Source organism: Phoca vitulina, unplaced genomic scaffold, assembly GCF_004348235.1.
Source record: "Phoca vitulina isolate PV1807 unplaced genomic scaffold, GSC_HSeal_1.0 scaffold49, whole genome shotgun sequence".
NCBI lineage: Eukaryota > Metazoa > Chordata > Mammalia > Carnivora > Phocidae > Phoca > Phoca vitulina.
The window spans coordinates 9,207,943-9,228,087 of record NW_022589752.1 but is presented as its reverse complement, the minus strand read 5'-3'; the positions used below and the strand labels follow the sequence as shown (position 1 = coordinate 9,228,087).

General features: G+C 35.9%; 1 protein-coding gene across 7 annotated transcripts in view; it reads right to left on the bottom strand.

The window, feature by feature from the left end:
• Nucleotides 1-4,236: 4,236 nt before the first annotated feature.
• Nucleotides 4,237-20,145, bottom strand: part of BICD1 (BICD cargo adaptor 1) — a 213,259-nt gene continuing 197,350 nt past the window's right edge. For 3 of the 7 annotated variants that reach the window (XR_004302720.1, XM_032432769.1, XM_032432770.1), the window contains 2 exons: nt 17,097-17,172; nt 4,237-12,153 (listed from right to left, as the gene is read on the bottom strand). Coding sequence is in view for 6 of the 7 variants with exons in the window: in XM_032432769.1 (XP_032288660.1) it covers nt 12,066-12,153; nt 17,097-17,172 (164 nt within the window). In the remaining variant the exon portion in view is untranslated. Of the gene's footprint in view, nt 12,154-17,096; nt 17,183-20,145 lie in introns of all 7 variants that reach the window. The other 4 variants (XM_032432772.1, XM_032432773.1, XM_032432771.1 and 1 more) reach the window with 3 other exon arrangements.

Below are 20,145 nucleotides of genomic sequence, written 5' to 3'. Positions count from 1 at the left end.
TGACAGATGATTATGGGTGATTTTATTGCCCTCTTTCTACTTTCCCACATCTTGCAAATTTGCTAAAATAAATATGTATTGCTTTTATTACTAGGAAAAGACAAACACACGTTTGCGAAATAAATGAATGGGGTTGGCAGAACCTCTTCTGTGACCAGTCTGAAGGAAAATAACCTGATTTATTCCAGCTGAAATGAATGGGGTTTTTTAACCTTTTTTTTAAGATTTTATTTATTCATTTGACAGAGAGAGAGAGCACAAGCAGGGCAGCTACAGGCAGAGGGGGGAGGCAGGATCCCCGCTGAGCAGGGAGCCCGGAGAGGGGCTTGATCCCAGGACCCTGGGATCACAACCTAAGCTGAAGGCAGACGCTTAACTGACTGAGCCACCCAGGTGCCCCCCAAACGAATGCTTTTATCCTGAACTGATCAGGTCTCTCGCAAACTTCCTGGTTGTGAGGAAGAGATGTAAGTAACTCCCATCCAAGGACAAAGAGAAGTTCTACCTACCGGGATCAATATGAGCAAGGCTCGGCTGTGAATGGGATCTTGAACTTAGAGCTAACACTGCATCCACAGCCTCACCAGCGTGATCCTCACTTCTCCAGCCAATTATCACCCTGTGTCTTTGCTGATCTAGAGTATATTTAAGAACATGATCGGTTCTTGCGTAATATGTTCAATACCGTAGGCATAATGTTTCCATCTGAAAATAGACTCGTGCTCTCTGTGCTTTTCAGACTTTATCAGATGTATTCTGGTGAATGTTTTAACTATATTATACTGCATTCATATCCTAAATGAGAGGACTGCTCTAGAAGTATCGATATTGTTCAGTATAGGGTTGCAAGCACCAGGAAATTGCCATTACTTTGGCACATGTTCCAGCTTTTCATATGATAATATAATTTTGCTCAAGGAAGTTTTGAGAATCCACTGATACATGTAGTATGTGGTCAATAAATGTTCACTTAATGACTGTGCAAGAATTTTTTGTAGTAACTAAACAGTTTATAAGGGAAAACGGCAATTTTAATGGTCACGTGCAATATTATAGAGAGAACATAAGACAAGAACAGGTTGATGCCTACACATTGAACTCATTTAGTTTTTATTTCAACAATAGAAGAAACATGAAGTTACTCCATTTCTCTGGTCTGATCTCATTTAAGTTCTAATGAAGTATATTGAGCAAGAAAATATCCTTTAAATATAAGGTAAATATCTTTAAAAATATATAGAAACCATATAGTACTGTGCACAACATATTCCAATGTGGACTTTGGAATATTCAACATCCAATAAGAATGTGTTTCTAAAGAGTACTTTTGAAAAATCTTGTTTTTCCTATCAACCCCTAGATGTGGAAATTAAATGACACTACCGATAACAGTAGGCTGTCACCATCCAGTCCAAAGACAGCCATTTACCAATAAAATGCACTCTTGAAGAACAGCCTTTGGTTTGGTGTGCATAATTAAAACCGCATTATCGGGGCACCGGGGTGGCTCAGTCATTGGGCGTCTGCCTTCGGCTCGGGTCATGGTCCCAGGGTCCTGGGATCGAGCCCCGCATCGGGCTCCCTGCTCGGAGGGAGGCCTGCTTCTCCCTCTCCCACTCTTCCTGCTTGTGTTCCCTCTCTCGCTGTCTCTCTCTCTGTCAAATAAATAAATAAAATCTTAAAAAAAAAAAATAAAACCACATTATCATAATTTTACTTGAATTCAAGTCAGCTTTGTTTTTGCATCTGCTGGAAAGAAGTGACATTAAAGAACTCTTCACAGGAGATAGTTAGACTTTTAATAGGTAATGTTTTCATCAGTTAGATTTTATTTTCATCTTTGTTTGATATTTATTAAGTAGGCATACTTACCTAGGTTTGTAATTTGAAGAGACTTTCCATATTACCTAAGTATATTTAGTAACATGGACTTTATTTTCTAATAAAGTAAACCAGAATTAGGGCAACTATTTATGAGAATAAAGAGAAGGCTGACTTCAAAATATATATTACTTTCTGCTAATTCTAACGAAATAGTCAGGTTTGAAGTCTCAATCTACACAAATACAAGAAAAATGGTAATTCTCAGCAGCAAGCTAATGCAAAGTTTAGCAGTGTGACAATATCTTTTTTCTTTTAAAGATTTTATTTCTAAGTAATCTCTACCCCCAGCATGGGGCTGGAACCCACAACCTGGGATTAAGAGTTTCATGCTCCACCAACTGAGTCAGCCAGGCACCCCATGACAATCTTTCTTTTCTTACCTTTTTATTAGGAAGAAAGTTTGTGCAAATGTATTTGGGGGTGCTGCAAATGTACTGGGGGGGGTTGCCAATGTATTTTTAAAAGATGCCCTTATTTTTATAGAAAATTTGGGTGAAAGGGTCATTCAAGGAGAGAGTTGGAATTAACAACTAGAAGAAAGAACAGTTTAGTCTCCAGCTATACGTTGAAAAACATGAGTTATCTTAAGGATTATTTATAGGGTCAATTACAAGTTCATTAGAATTGACAGTTACCAATAAGTCTGTTGAATAAAATTATCTGATTCAAATTTTTATTGGAGAAGCATAAATGGGCATGTCCCAAAGCTTCAAAAAGGCACGAGACCTATTTATAAAATAAATATTGCGATTTTAAGCCAACATTGTCATGAAATGAGATTTTGTAATGCTCACTCCAAATTATTAGAATATCTTAAAAGACTAGTTTTTGAACATGCTATTGCTTAATGTTCATTGGGGTTGATATTTTTAGATGGATAATAACATCTAAAAATCTAAATAACATGTAATTTAATAATTTTAAAAACTGAAACAATCACAATGTGAACAGGATTATATTTGTTTTCATCTTATTTTTTAATACGGCCCCACCTGCCTACCCCATTTAATAGTGTGATCTATTTCACCTTCTCCCCACCCCAACCCAGCATAATCTCTTTTCTTGGTTCCGCTTTTCTTCTTTTTCCATAAGTTTCACTATATAACATACTTTGATATTTACATTTTTATTCTGTTTACTGTTTTTTGTGTATCTCCCTCATCAATGCAACATATCCGATACAAACTCCAAAAAGACATGAACCTTCTTTGCTTTGTTTTCTGATATATTAAGCCCTTGGAGCAAAATCTGGCTCAAAACAGGTTCTCAGGAACCTCTGAGATCATGACCTGAGCTGCAGGCAGACATTTAACCGACTGAGCCACCCAGGTGCCCCACTAATTTTTGTTTCTGACTCAGTCGTAAAAATTTTGAGAGTCCATATTTATTTTTTCTTTTTTGAATAGATACTATATTTCCATGGTTGAAATAGGAAAACAATATAAAAAGGCATTCACCTCCTAGTGAGGAATTGGCTCCCCTGGTTCCCTTCCACCATACACTTTGCTCTTTTTATCTGTAAAAGAGATAACCATTTCTATAGGTCTCCACTGTTACTTTACCAAAAACAAGAAAAAAATTAATATATATTCTGATTTTCTCCCTTTCTTTCCTATAGGGTAGCTTAGTAAAACGTGAGCCCTGATATTTTCAGTACCAATGGCTTTCAATGAGGTAAATAATTTCTTTCCTCTTTGATTTATTTAGAAGTTGATATAAATCACTTATTAATCTTGGGCTATTAGCTCTTCTAAATGACGTAAATCTTCCTGTGATATTTGACTGACATTTATCATTCAGAACTTCAAAGGAAGTGAAGTCATGAAGCTATCAGTAGGGATCTTAGTTTTACTTAAATATACAGTAATTAAAATGTCTACTGCTGTTATGAAATTTACTTTAATGATTTTTATAATCTCTATACAATTTGATAGGTATGTCAGAATTTAAAAATTTTAAGTTAAAATGTATGGCTGCATTAGGTCATGGAATTATTGCAAGATTCAACTTGATAACTCTTTGAAGTAATAGCATTAAAATGTTTTGTCCCAGATAATAAGCACATTATTTTTTTTCTTGCAAGCACAGAAACTGGAAAATCCATTCTGTTAATAATGAAGTCCAGGTTCTGGATAGGTACCTTCACTGTCCTGGGATGGAGCCCCGCCCTGCAATGGGCTCCCTGCTCGGCAGGGAGTCTGCTTCTCCCTCTGCTTCTGCCCCTCCCCCCACTCATGCTCGCTCTCTCTTTCTCTCTCAAATAAATAAATAAAATTCTAAAATAATAATAATTATTTAAAAAGTAATAATTAAAAAATAAAAATTAGCATGAATTCTAGAGAAATAATTGTTTTAAAGCAGGCTATGTCAGCAGAAGTATTTTGAAAAACATGGAATTTGTTCAAATGTAAGCCCTGGTATTTACAAGCTCTGTGCATTGGAAAGGTATTTAGCCTCTCTACGCCTCAACTGTCTCATTTTATAAATGAGGATAAAAATGCCCACCTGGCGAGGTTATTGCAAAGATTAAAGGAAATGACATATGTGACTTCTTTCAAATGGTGTTTAGTCTTTGATAGCTGATATTATTTCCAATAACATAAAGCTTAGACTATTGGAGTCTTATCTGGATGAAATTCTTCATTCACTTATACGTGCATTAATTCAGTTGTCACTTTTCTTTACTCTTTAACAGGATGTCACTATAGTTATGATGTATATATCTTTATATTGTTTTCTACATTTACATTACATTATGAATTATGTTTACTTTTCATACTGGCGATACTTTTCCCAGTGAGATTTATCTTCCTTGACAGTTAATGTTGTGGCTGAATCATCCTTTTTTCTTAAAGTATTTCAATGATAGTTGATTCATAAAATGTTTAAGAAGGAACTCTGTCAGATGATTTCATTGTACACATGAAGACTCCTTCAAACACAGAGATCTCGATTGAACAGGAGAGAATGAGAATAACCATTCACTTAATTTAAAGACCATTTCCCTCAACTGGTTGGTATTTAGTGCCTGCTGATGTTACAACAGGTAACGCTAGGTTCTATAAACTCAGTTCCAGATGTGTTACAACTAAGGCGTGATGGCAAGGGGCCAAGGAACCCATCTCTCAGGAACCTATTGCTCAAGTTCAAAATTTGAGTTCCCACAATGTACTAGTCAATGTGTGTACAACCCCAAATAAAGAAAATCCCTCCTACAAGTTCCCATCAATTCTGGACTCTTCCTTACCTCCAGTGTGGATGCAGGGCTACCCAAATCACCTGCAAAATGCAGGGATAAGAAGAAACTTTCTTGGTTCTCTTGGAGGCTGATCCAGTTTTTAGCTTTTGAATGTAACTCTCAGCTTCATTGTGTAAGAGAAGATCATGGATCAAACAGACTTATAGATCCAACCTCCAGGAAAAGCAATGACTTTCAGAAGAGAAAAAAGGAGAGGTTTGGGGGAAAGCTTACACTATTATTTCTAGTGTTGTATTCATACAACAGGTAAGCAGGCACCTTTAGCTAGAATTGTTGCGGTGCCCATTAATTTGTTTCGTTATGGTGAGGGTTGCATTAGAGGTTTCAGCTCATCAAAACCTCACATAAGTCCATATTTGCTCCAACACATATTTGAAGAAGGAGCTAGTAAATTAGCCTTCCTCAAAGTTTTGGGACTCTGCTGTTCCTTCATATGAAAGAGAACAAAGAAGGATTGTATCCCAAATAAAGCATACAAACTTCATTCTTCTTTCATTAAAATAATGTTTCTTTCTTTTTTCCTTAGAACAGGAATTTTCTTCATGTTGGTACATTCCTAATCTAATTCAGCTAAGTATATCCTCCTGCCAAAATATCCTTTTAGAAAAGGATACCTTACAAGTGGGAAAAGATTACAAGTGGGAGAGATGACAAATGGAGAAAATGGGCAAATTTGATTAACATTATTTACTAGGAATGTGTAGAAATGTCAAAATGTCATTTAGTTTTTAGTTCAAATAAGGGCTCTGCATAAATATATAAATCATATAGAAATTCATATACTTTTTCTTTTGTGATAAATACAAGTCAAAATGACATACAGAAAGATTGCTCAAACTGATAACAAGGTAGCATAGATGAAATGAACAAAAGATAACCAGTTTATTTACTGGAAAGAGTTATGCATTACACCATATTCAGTTGGTAACATAAACCAAGATATAAGAATTGATATATCAGCTTTTCTTAGCATTGGAGTGCCTTTTCCAACCACTGAGTGCATGATCAGATTACGCAAATACAAGCACATATCATAAATGGATTCTCCCATGAGACATTCACTTAGGATTGTCTACAATAAAAAAATTAAAAAGGACAAGCAATAATAAATTCATAAGAATTTTTCTGAGTTTAAAATAAATGCATATGTCTTTGAGAACAAGTTTCCTTTGAAATTTGGATTTTAAAAAATGATTAGCAACAAAAGAGTTTCTTAGGTCAGTCTTTTAGTCATGTTTTCATATGGTATTATCATTAGGTGGAAACACTTCACATCATTTAATCCCAAAAGGCATAATAACAAAATTGCAATTAAATGTAGGAATAGCAGAATCATTACAACAACAATTATATAGTGTACAAATCAGGGTTGGCCACACATTACACAAATGTTAATACTGGAAAGAAATACAATTCAGAATCATATATGGTCCATCATATACGTGTAATCATGCAAATAAAAACACTGAGTAGATTACAAAAATATCATAAAAGATTTTCAAAGAATTGTTTAATTGACTCTAACAGTCAAACCATGGAGCTTAAAAATTTTGTGGCAATAATGGTAAAATCATTTCTTTCCTCTAAGATTTGGTGCATAATCATATCTATAAACCTAAACGACAAAATGATTCATTCTGGATATTCAGTATTACTGAATAATGGTTTGTCAACAAAAAGATGGCATTTCTCTTTACATAGTTCTCTGATCTTTGCTTTTAAATGACTTTTTAGAAAAAAAAATGTACAGTCACACTAAAAGCATCCAATTTACTTCTCAGTGTTTTTATTAGAGAACCATAACGATCAGAGAATATTTCTGAAAGAAAGAAAAGTTTTAAAAAAATGTGTTCTCGGCCAATGTTCTACAGCACTTAAACTCCAATCACAGAAATAATCTGGCTTGGTAGTTTATCCAGGCGTCAGTTTAAATAGGACAAATTTTAAATAACTCCGGAGGAAAGGGATAAAAATACATTGAGGATTAGAGCCATGCATTTCAATATGGAAAGGAGACCAGATATAGGTAATAATCTCCTTACATTCCTAATGGAGAGAAGATCACAAGAGAAATAAGACTCCTATAGTGTTCGTATTATGAATATGGGAAAGCTTACATGATGTGAAATTTCTCATGCAAACATTTTACACACATACTTTTATGTACTCACACCCTTACAGTAAAGGCAGTTAATTACTCCTCTTCTTAAGTAGAACATTATTTCTGGAAAATCCTCAATTGGGGAACATATCTTAATACTAAATATCTTTTTCAGTTATACTTTGAGTAAGAAGGATGAAAGAGATGCCTCGACAAAATCTTTCAGATGTCAACATAATTGGATCAGGCTACAAATGCAACACATTAGGGACTATAGCGGTTAACTTGGCATTTAAATAAAGATGAACTTACTTACAGAGGCAACTCATCTGGGAGCATAATTACAGACAGTGGAAAAGGTCACTCGGGAGTAGATTGGTCTTATATGTCCAGAGAAATGGATTTCAAGGTAAAAATTACTTGTCGATATCAGCACTGATCATGCCATCTATCACAACTCCAGTTCAACAACTTTTTGAAGAATTATTTCTCCTTTATTTGAACATATTCTTCTAAATTTTTTGCAATCTTAAATACAAGGATTATTTTAAATCATTCTGGTTTATAAACAAAAAACCCAGAGGACGTTTTTTTTTTTTTTAATTGTGAACTTTATCCTAAGAGTTCCTTTTGAATCTAGTCCTACTTTCTATCTACAATATCAATGTGTTTGGCCTCCTTGGGCTGAATCAGCACAGTTCCTTACTGGAAATCAATTAGTGTCCCTTGATGTGTCTTTCTGAAAGACAGATTATGTCTTTTGGCTGATTGATTATAACAATTACACATTAAATTTGCCATTCTTATCCTAGTAGAAAATATATTTCATTTCTTCTTTTTCATATTTTGTAATTTCTGCTTGAGAATTGTAGAGGATTTTATTTAATACTGTCCACATTCACAGTTGGTTTATTTGACCAACGTTTCATGGTTGGTTGAAACAGAAGGACTATCTGTACAGGAATATTTTCCAAGGCATTAGAAAGAGGAAATATTGAGATTGAAGATCCTTTTAAGAAAAGATAAAAATTTGAGAGGCATTTGCCCCCCTAAGGGATTGCATACCTTCTATTTCCAAAGTATTCCTGAGGATATTTGTTTTTTTAGACTCTGATAATTGAGGCTTTTTATAGTAAAATTACTAAAGATATTATGAAATATAGCTGGAAGAAAAAATAATACCAATGATTTTCTTTTTTTATCAGATATTTTGGAAAAATTAAGATTGCCATCCTATTTTCAAGGGATAAAATATTTTACGACTAATCAGCATAACTTCAATGTATTTTTAAGTTCAAAAGAAGCATAAGATTATGGAATCCCAGAATTATAATACATTATCATAAGATACCTTGCCACCTAACTCAATCCTTACTAGATAACCAATAATATTTAATTTTTGAAAAACCAGTATTCCTTATGATTATCAATTTCAGTGATTCATTTTCCACTGTTAAAAATCTCTTTCATCGAGGTAATATAAATCCTTCACATTAAAGACTTAGTTTTTCTTATTCCAGTCTTAATAATGATATCTAGAGCTGGTACCTCTTGTTAAATTTCCTTTCCTTGCAGATTACTATTGTACCTCCTCTTCCTTAGGCTAAATAAAAGTATCATCTTTCTAAATGGGTCTTTTCTTAATTATTTAATAGCTTTATGTTTTCTCAAAGTTCTCCAAATTCCTCTTATTGAAGCAGAATTGGATGTATGAAAGGGATCTGATGAATGAGAAGTTGATTGGAAAGAATAATCCAAGGGTCCTGTATACCCCTGTGCACTCAGGCCAAAGGCAACTTATTGCTCCCTTAAATTTAATTTTTTAGCTTAGAGGAATCCTCACTTAGGAAAGCATTTCTGCCTAATGACTTCTTTTTAGGATGGTAATTGTGCTTACTTTTAAAAAACTACCTAATTACTTTGCTAACCACTCTTACCGGTTACCTTTAATCTTTGCCCACTGTGTTCTCAATAATTAGCCAAATTTTTATTGTATTTCAGTAGTTGGTTTTTATTCCCCAAGTCTGTCTTCAGTTAGTCTCACTGGGATTCATTCTTTTTGATTTTCACTGATTCTTCAATAAATTTCAATTTCCTTTTGAATCCTGATTTTTTTTTTTTACAGGTACTAATTTTAACCAATGCCACACATATTTATTCTTTTAAATGCCTCTAAATAAATACAGATATGGCTCAGTTTAAACTAGACTAAATGATGCCACAGTGTAAATACATGGAATTCTCTCCTACTGTTTAGGGACTATTATCTAATTTTGTGCTGAAAATTAGACATTTATTTCCAAGTTTCTATATCTTCTTGGCAACATTTTGCTAAAATTAACATGTTTATAGAATTCATATTTCAAAACAAGCATTTCCCACTCTATCAAGATAAAGAACTGAGATAAAACCAGCATATAATAGACTCGAGGGTAAACTTTGCATGGGAAGAAATAAATGTTTCGTCTATAGCGTGGTTTTTTCACCAGTTCATAAATACAGAGTCAGGGAGCATGAAAGCAATACCACACTGTCAGTCAGCACACAGACAGTGTTGTGTGACAGTACTGTGAGTAATTCCTGCTCAGTTCCCTGTACCACCAACAAAATCGATGAGGCAACACAGGAAGATGTTCTGAGGTACTTCTTAAAAAGGCATATTTTCCCTCAGGCACAAACAGTTTTTATTAAAAGTCAACTTAGCAGCTATGCCACTTCTCAGGTCCAAAAACATGATGCTTGAAAAACAAATAAAAAGAAAAGAAAAAAAAAAAGCAGGAATGGGGAGTGGGGTAGTTTCTTTTAATTGAACTCCAACAAAACCCACACTGTCTCACTAATACTGGATTACAGACAGATACAACACCAATAAAATGAAGCAAATGTTTAGGAACAGCAAGGCAATGCAGGTGGGAAAGAGCAGAACATTAGGTTGCCATGATCTGGACTTTGTGAAGATTTGTTTTGTTTCTTGTTTTTGTATTTTAACCTGAATCTCTATTTTGGTGAAGATTTCCAGTTACTCCAAGTTGCATAATAAATGACACTGTTGAAAATAGCACTCATATAAGGAACTCAAAACCTCTTGGTTGCTTTGGTAATAGTGTGACCACTACTTAATAGATGTACGACTGACAAAACTCCTGCACTGTGCTTTATGATTTACCGACTGGCTGCCATCTTTGATGGACCATCCATTAATGTACCACCCACTCCCACTCAGTAAGCTGAGATCTCCACAACTAGATCTCCACTGCTAGGGCCCTGCATTGTTAACTATCTTTTGTATTAACAGTGAGGATTGTTTTTGTTTTGAAGAGAAGTTACAGATATAGTTACATGAAAAGGTTAAACCGTTATGGTTTTAAATAAGTTAAGGCTACCTGACTAGACAAGGAATCAGGGCTAGGAGCAATTGTGTGGGCAGCACTTGATAGTTAAGGAGCCCAGGAGTGTTAGACCTTTCAGCTAAATTAGCTGTTTTCCTTGTTTGTCAGATTATGTGCAAAAGAAATTTGCTACGAAAATCCACTGCCTTAAATCAAGTCATAAAAGTTACCCAGCAGAAGCTGTAAATGAACTAAGAACATGTACTATCTCAATATAATATAATGATTGTAGGCACCTGAGTGTTTGTCAAAAGTAGACAATGAGCTAAGGTTTATTATTGTTTTTTTGGCAAGGAAGATTCATTATGAAAAAAAAAAACCTAACAATAACGAAACATACAATCCTAATCAAACATTGAACACTTTCTGGGTAAACTAATTAACCAAAGGCTAACTTACATCTATCTATGTATATATTTTCCCATTTGATACCTTTTTGCAGGAAAGACTCATAGTAGGACCCTGAATTTGGGAAAGTAAAAAAAAAATTCTGATCGTTACATAAACACAGCTTTTTGTTTCCCTTCACGTTATTTAGCTTTCTTAACATTATCACACACACATACACACACACAAAGGGGCAGCACCAGTGCATCTACTTGTCTGCAATTTTTAAAAAATTAAAGATGCTGTCAAAAGTTGAATAAGTCAATGAATCATAACATAGTCTTTCTTAGATTTACTTACTGATGTCAAGTGAAGAATTCTAGTTAAAAAAAAAAAAGAAAAAACAACCAGCAGTTAATGAGCTACTGATGAGAAAATAAGTGCATAAACAATATCAGTGTAGCAGCAAAATAGTTATTGTTAACATTCTGATGCACCTCATTTATTATTTTGTGCAAGAAATATGACCACAGTCTGGCCAATTCCAGATTTCGAACTAAATTAAAACTCATACTTAATTGAGCAAATTATGCGTATTTAACAATAAAGGAATTAAGTTCACCCTTCACAGAAATGATTTTTATAGACATAAATCATGTGGCAAATAAAATACAAAATAAATATCAATGACAAAAAATATCGGAATCAACTTCTATAGCTGAATTTGAAGTACAAGGAAAGATGATTTTACAATATATGTATTTTACATTGTCTTAGGTCTTCCTTATGCTATCGAGGTAAAGCCAGCCATCTGAGATACATAGTTCCTGTTTCCTTTTATTTTTTGTTTTCATTGAACTCAACCATAGCCATTTGATTGCAGAATTTTATCTGTGAGACTTAGAGAAACCATAAAATGTTTCATCACACTGGAGTCTGTGCTTTGTGTTATTTTTCTTTACTTTCTCTCATCTTCCAAAATGATGAACATGAATCCAATCCTACATCTCACAACCGAGAAGAAAACACCCGCTGGATCTTGGGCAGTATTCTGTGTGTGGCTACAAAGCATTCACCTTAGATATCCGTCCACGGGAGATGAAGACTAGGGGTAAGGAGGCTTGGAGAGACAGTGGAGAGGGGCGCAGTGCGGGCTGGAATGTGGCTGCTCATCAGGGAGAGCTAGGTCAGGACTGAAAATGAGAAACAAGCGTGTCAGAAAGAAATGCATTTACAGGGGGCCAGGCACACTCGTAAGGGTTAGAGAGACACAATCTTTTCATAGAAATTTTAAAAACATAAACACAAATTTTGCACAGAAAATAGTTTAAATCTAAAGCATGCCAAGACGACCGCAGCTTTTCAAAAACAATGCAAAAAGAAAGAAAGTAAGTAAGAAAGAAGAAAGAAAGAAAGAAAGACGTTAGGGAAATGACAAGTAAACCCTTCCCCCAATGTGCAGAAATGTTCAATTTCTGCACACAGGTCTCTGGGTTAGTGGCAAGATTTCTTCAAATCGGTTCTTTTAAAACCAGTATGCATACCAATCACCTGGGGGATCTTGGTAAAATGCAGCTTCTGATTTGATAGGTCTGGGGGGGGACCTGAGAATCTTCATTTCCAACAAGCTCCGGGAGAGTAGACAATGCTGAATCAAAGCTTTAGAGGACCCTACAGTTCTCTAGTAGATTCAGATTCCATAGGATAAGTAATTTGCCCATGGAAGCCTAATTTGCTCTAAGGGTTCCCACTACTTGCTTAAGTTTGGCAGTATAAATAAGACAGGATAGTTTTAAAACTTCCTATTTGTTGAGCATATCATGCAGACTTCCAAATAACCACTTCTAAGAGCCTCCAGTTTAAATGAACACATAAATGCCCAGGCTCATTAATGTCTTGATGAATAATCTTGAAGGACAAGGGAGTAAAATCATTGAACTTCCTAAGTTAAAACTACAAAACACTTTTGGGTTCGGACCTTTTCAAAGATGACTAACGGGGAACACACACTACGGGGATTTTTTTATTTAATCAAAAAGACTGCATTTTTCTAAAACTCTGCTTTTCCCCCTCATATATTATGAAATTCAGTACCATAGAATTCATTTCTGCCAGGAATAATATTTGAGAAAACTATTCATGGCTCAAATCATACCCATTTAATTAAGCCATGGCTCAAATACATAAATATTTAATAAATAATTTTTATTTATCTATTTAATTATTATTTTTAAAGCTAATATTATCATTGAAGTCATTAAAAATTAGCATTCAAAATCCTTTTTATCTTTGGTACTGAAATTATCCTTCAAGTGTATCTCTTGAATTTTGACACAAAATTATAATTATGTAAACTGCTGATCTGCTTGAGGTCATCCTCAGTTCCCAAACTCTTTGAAGTGCTATGAATTTAGTTTCAGAGGAGAGCGCTCTTCTGTACTAGTTAGAGCAACCAGTGATAAAAATGACTTTTCCTACCTATTTTTAAAACGTGGTGGGTAACCCTGGGAGAGCTGGAGCTTAAACACAAGGGCTAAAAAAACCATTGCATGCCAAGGCTCTTTCTCCCCCCTGCAGACGGAGTCAGATGGCCCAGGAAACACAGCAGCAGACAGACCCTCCCACAGACCTCACAGAGCTTCTGTCTCTGTTAGATCTGCATGGTTTAGAACACGTTTCTTTTTTAGGCAACTAAACACATTATTCAACATAAGTTAGGGCAAGTAGCATGGGGTGGTCACATTATACAAGAAGGGTGTTGGAAGACCCCATGTAGTCCAAATACTCTTCCCAATCAAGGAAGACATTTCTTTTCTTTTTTTCTTTCTTAGTTAACATACAGTACGATTTTCGTTTCTGGAAGAAGACAAGCATTTCTGCTCGACCAGCTGAGCCACAAGTTATAGCTCACTTGGCCCAACACCATCACATTATATTCAGGATGATTTAAAAATGTGTTCATTATTTCAGATTTCTTACATTATTTCGGATTTTCATAAATACTTCATATGATACTACTTCTATTTTACATTTGCATAAAATGCCATATACTACATATATTAAGACAGAAACATGTTCTTGGCTTACCAGTTAAGAAATTATTTCTTAGATGTAAATATTTGGTAAGTTCTAATTATTTCAGGTACAGGCTGTATTCAGTTCTGATCGCTAACCGCCTTCAGGAGCCCACTTGTTATTCAACCTTTACCATCTAAGAACCTACTTTTTGTAGGTAGATCATGTTGAAAACAGTAGGCTTAGGAAACTGTTACTAAGATGTAAAAATGGATATTTCTTCAGAAAGTTTCTTTTGTTGTCCCAGTAAGCAACTCCCTGATAGAAGGGGACTGAAGTGCTAAATCCCAAACATCTCCGTATATTTAAATATTACACCCAAGGCTGCACATGTTGGGCATTCCCTTCACATTATGATTATCTATGATCAACTTTAATAATTTAGTTTTACAACGAAATCAGTCTGTAAGAAGCATATATGGAAAATATGAGGAAAATGCTCATGTATTCAAAACCCTACACCTAAAAAGTTATTTGAACATATGTAAGCTGAAGGAAGTATAAAACAATTTTTATGTGAGAAACAAAGATAGAGAACACTGATCTAAAGTTACTCAACATCGTGAGCATGTTTTATTTCTCATGTTTCTCATTAAGTAAACATTCCTTCCTTTTCAATTCTGGGATACAGGGTCAACACAAGTGATTTAAATTCTCTCTGCCTACGCTCCTCACAGCATAATGAAAATCGGGGAGCGTCTCCCGGTGGTACAGCGGTGTACCGTGGTGGTTAGGACAATGTGTGCCAGACTCGACGGGCTCGATTGTTCAGGATGGGTGACCCTGGAGAAGTTACGTTACCTCCCCCTCCTCCTCAGTTTCCTGGTTTAAAAATGGGTGTGATAACTGTGCCTACCTTCTGGGAGTTGTAATGATTAATAAGTGTAAAGAACTGAACACATGTCATGTACACGGTAAGAACTCAAATGTCGGCTATTAACTTTTCTGCCACCAAGAAGTAACAAGAACTGTGAGGGCATTAAATTCGATCCATTTGGCAGAGGCGTGGGTGGGAAGGAAGCCAATCATAATCCCAGTGACTATGAAAAGGAGTTTTTTTAGGTCTATATGGATTTTATCATTTCTCTGTGGGGACCGCAGAACCTGGCCTATGCTGTATTCACATGGGTAGAAACTAGAAACATTTGTAATTCATTAAGTTGCTTTTCTTTAAAGTAAATCATCCCTGTGAAGGTATAGCAAGCAACCTAAATTCTGTAAGTTCAGAAGATACAGAACTGGGGCAGGTAACCGTTTAGTCAAACCAGTTCCTAAAAATAAAAAAACAAGGTGAAATAAAATTAAACTTAAAAAATTTCCCCACTAGCCTTTCCACTCCTTACCTAATTGAAACACTTAAAGAAGTAGGCTTCTCCACTCTTTCCCCAAGCAAATTAGAGAAGTTATGAAAGAGGCCACAGACCTTTGCCTTGAGGAACAGTTAGGTACTGAGAATGGTTAGTAATAGTAACACATCGAGAGCACCCTATGCATCAGGCCTGTGCCACACTGAATCCCTCAAAACTATTCTCTTCCTTACTTTACAAGTAAAAACAAAAAAACCCAAAAAACAAACAAACAAAAACCACACACACACACACACACAGACAGAGAATCTTTGCCAGCAAAAGCAACTTTCCACGATTACACAACTAGCAGGGGGTAGAGGTGGGATTTCAACCCAAGCCATCTGCCTCCAGAGCTCATTCACTCATACCTGTAATCAGCAGGTGCTGAACATTGGTTGCGTGCCTGGCACTGTCCCAGGCCCTGGGGGAGTGGGGTGCTTGATGGAGAACGGACTGTGGGTTAGGACCCCCATGTTCTTCACCACTGCACACACTGGGTCTCACTAGGATGGGTCTGAACATTTATCATCATATTCAGTTATTTACATAATTAAAATGACTCTACAGCTGGCGGCTGTAATAAGATGGCATTCGTATGTTAGCAAAGAACGTTCCTGAAGTAAAAACTCTGTGGCTGGAATCCTGTTGGCAGACTAGACATCAGTAGGGAGATGCTGGTTTGGGACTTCTTTAATCATGTACCTTCTCCTGCTAGCTCCTTGTCTCCCTCCTGCAACTGGCTGCATAATCCCCTCTGAGACCAGGTCACATGGGGGCTCCTGGCTATAACCATGACCACATGCAGCCTGCTCCTGACATCTATTCCTGACGTACATGGAAATATATCTAAGCCGGCCCCTACTCAAAAACAGCCTTGCCGTGGTAGAAAAGTAACACATTCATTAAAATACAGAAAGAACAATAAGTAGACTATAAAAGCTACAGACTATAAAAACTTCATACCATCAGAGGCCAAATAACTGGAGATGAAGTATTACACAAAGATGGAAAGTCCTGGGGGGGGGAGGGGGAGGGCAGTGCTCTGATGCTGAGTGCGAGTTCACCCACATGGAGGTAAATTCATGACGGGTTTGTAAAGCTTTCATTGGAATAGAAATTGTCAACAAGTCTCCAGTTTAGTGTATGGGGAGTACATAAAGCTGCCTTTAAGATTCTTCAGTTAATCTCACATAAAGGGCACTATCACTGCAAATATTCTTTTAAAATGTCAATTATAAATTTTTCTCCAGCCTTAAAATTCAGTTTTAATGAGGATAGTGAGTGGAGACAAAAGAGAAACACATTCATGAGATATGCATTCTATTCTTACTGCTTATTTGTCTGAGAACTATATTCTAAGGACAAAAGACAAGCAAAAGAAAAAGTAGGGCAAACATCCTAACAATTCTAGGTTTTATATTTTGGAAGATAATGAATCACTGCACTAATCCTAGCATTTATTCACACAAGGGAGATGAAGGCAGCCCCTAGTCTACCCACTAGCGGCCAGTAAAATAAACTCTAGCTCTCTTGCATTTCCACGGAGCATGTGTAGACTTCAGGTATCCAGTGCATGTTAGCATAGCCCATATTTAAGATAAAATGTAGCAAATATAATTATGGATAGGAAGTCATGGTGTTGGAAAGGAGAGCTTGGGATCCATGGATCTGACATGCAGCTGGGTGAGAAGAGAAAGGACGTCTGAATTTACCTGACAGTTGGGCAGTCTTGCCTCCCGGCTAGTTGTGAGCACTGTGGCGGTACGGAGGCAGCAGGCTGCTGACAATCTACAAGAAACTGATAAATTAGACATATATACAAAGAGATGACAGAGCATCGTGTTAGTAACTAAAGCAGTTGCCTGAGAGATTTAGTGAGGAATGTGCATTCATATAGAAACATCTGACATTTTATTTCCCCCTGAATGATGCCAATAGAAAAGACGTTTTTCTTAATTAAATACAGTATTTAAAAATCAGTGATACAAAATTGGTAGTGGGGTTTCTCAAGTACATTAGAATATATGTGGCCATTCACATTTGGTATCTGGATACATCTAAAAATAAAAGGTCTATTAATATAATGAAAGTTCTTCAAGCTCTGAACTTGAACATGATGGCAGTTACTTGCTTAGCACTTAGATCTGCTTTTCCAAAATGGAATATGCTACTTAGATCTGCTTTTCCAAATGGAATATATTCAGATAACTGCCTTTATTGTCAGGACACATGGGCATATTGTCAATCCCATAGGTACATTGAATAAAGCAAGCATGAAATACAATATTTTCCATGATTAACGAGATATCAGAGAAAGAAATCATCTTCACAGTTTTCTGAAAATTTTATTAATCAAAAGCAAGATTTATTAGCAGAAATATTAGAATGCTTATTATATAGTAAATTGTTAGTAACTTGGACTGATGGAGAAAGCTAAGCTGAATGGGAAATCTATTTTTGTTATATTTTTGCCATTTTAAAGTCACATAATGTAACTCATACTAGGTTCACAAAATGCTACCTAATAAAACTCCATGTTTTAGCTGATCAGTTATGTTAACCACCTACTGCAAGAAAGACCATGTGCTGAGTGTTCTAAACTAATCAAAGAACAGTCTGTTTATTGGTACTAGGCTGACTATACTAGAGTCAACTGAGAAGCTGGTTAGAAATGCATACGTTATATTTCTGTAAAAAGCTTTTGCAAAAAAGTTAAAATTAGAGTCAGACTTGAAAATTCAATTATTCTCAAGTAACTGCAGCATGTCCTCTCGCTAAGTGCTTAGACCAAGTATTTGCTTAGCAAATTTCTTTCTGTATTTGTTATATAGATAATACTAAAGCCAAATTATCATAAAACCTGGATTTATAGGCTTGAATTATTGAAGCTCTACTGAAATTTACATTCACAGGCCTGTATCTAAGTATCACTTGTTCTAAAGCCAGTATATTTTCATCACAGCAAAACCTGACTATATAATTCCAGAATACCAAAATTCATGAAAACTGCTGATGCTTTTGCTTACAACATTGAAAACACACTAAAGCTGTCTGTGATGTAAAGTAGACAGGCTTGATTTGCGTTCATTCAAGAGAACATCCTTACTGAAGGGAGCCTTTCATAGGTGGTTTTTGTTGCAGAGTAGCTTATTAATTATTACTTATTAATAGGAACGAGATCTGCTTCTCATTCGTAGCTGGTGTTCAGATTATCACACTCAGTAAAAGTCCTTCAAATGTAACAAGTATTTCCATTTTCTCCACTTTGGGGAATTCTTTATTTTTTTTCCTTTAACTCTTTGTCTTCTCATTTTGCAGCTTGATTAGCTCAATGATTCCCTTTTGTAGAAACTCAGAGTCTTAATGAATTCCTTTATGATCCTTTTATCTTTTCCAACAGCTTTCCTATCTCAGCGATAATTTGGGGATGTCTTGGACTCATTCAGATAATGATTTTGAGATGGTCAGCAGACATGAAGTTTTAAGTTAACCAGGAGACTGCTGCCCTCCTATGGTGTATTTGGGTAAATACAATGGATGTAAATGAAAATGAGCACTCGGAAAACCACTCTGGAATTTGGCCTCAGGGCTTCCATTTCCAGGGAGGTATAAATGAAGCGCTCCTATAGCAAAATTTTGGCCTCTATGGAATGACAAGCCTTAGAATTAGAGTAATTCGAGTACTTACATGGTTTAAATTTTTTTCCATATCTCACTTACATTAGAAATGTTTTTTTGCTAATGCAGTTATAGATTATTATTCATTCAAAACATGCTCTGTGATGAAATTTAGAAAGCAGGTGAGCAGGACCACAGTGTACTCCCTTAATGAACTGTTTAATAAGTGGTGGATATTCCTGATATTTGTAGTGAATATCAAATTTTTCTCCTTTAGAAGTAACATCACCTCTGGGCTAATTATTATTATTATTTTGTACTTGTTATTTATAAGTACCTAGCTAAGTGTTATCCTTAAAGGATAAAAAGCAAATTCTACAGATAAGATGGTGACAGATGAAAAAAATAAAATTTGAAAAATAGCTGTATTGCTCTGACTCAGCTGTCGTCTAAATCTCTCTTCTCAGGTTAATAGCCCTCCAGTTACATACAAATCTAACCCAACTGAGCAGTGGATATGTATTAGCATATACTTTGTAAAATGAAAGGAGTGAATTGGGAGATTGGGAAAATCCTTCCCAGCTCCCCCCTAGATGCTGTGGGCTCTACATAATCTTCCCTGCTCTTTCCAGGATCTATGCTGGGGTGGACTCACTTTTGAAGGAGCTAGGCCTCGTGTCATTACATTTGAGGACATAAAAGATGACAATTATGTGACCCAAGCACGACTCATTAAAGAACCCCAGCAACCACTGTTGTCATCTGGGCCACCAAAACACAACCATTCAACAATCAAGTTACTAAGCTCTTCGTATGTGTTCAAAACTGTTAGGCATTGGGGACTAAGGGAAAACAGAGAAGATATGGTCCCTGGCCAATTGGGTAAGACAATCATATTCAACCAGCAATTATAATAAAATGTCATGATGATGATGATGATGATGATGATGATGGTGACGATGATGACGGCACCTAGCACTTGTTTATTGCTCCCCATGTGCCAGGCACTGTGTAGGCACTTAACCTGCATGCTCTCCTAGAACCCTGTTCTATGAGTCGCAGCTGATGGATGAGATAAAGGGGGACTTAGGTTAAGTAACTAGCCAAAGACTGCTAAGAGATGGATCTGGATTTGAATCCAGA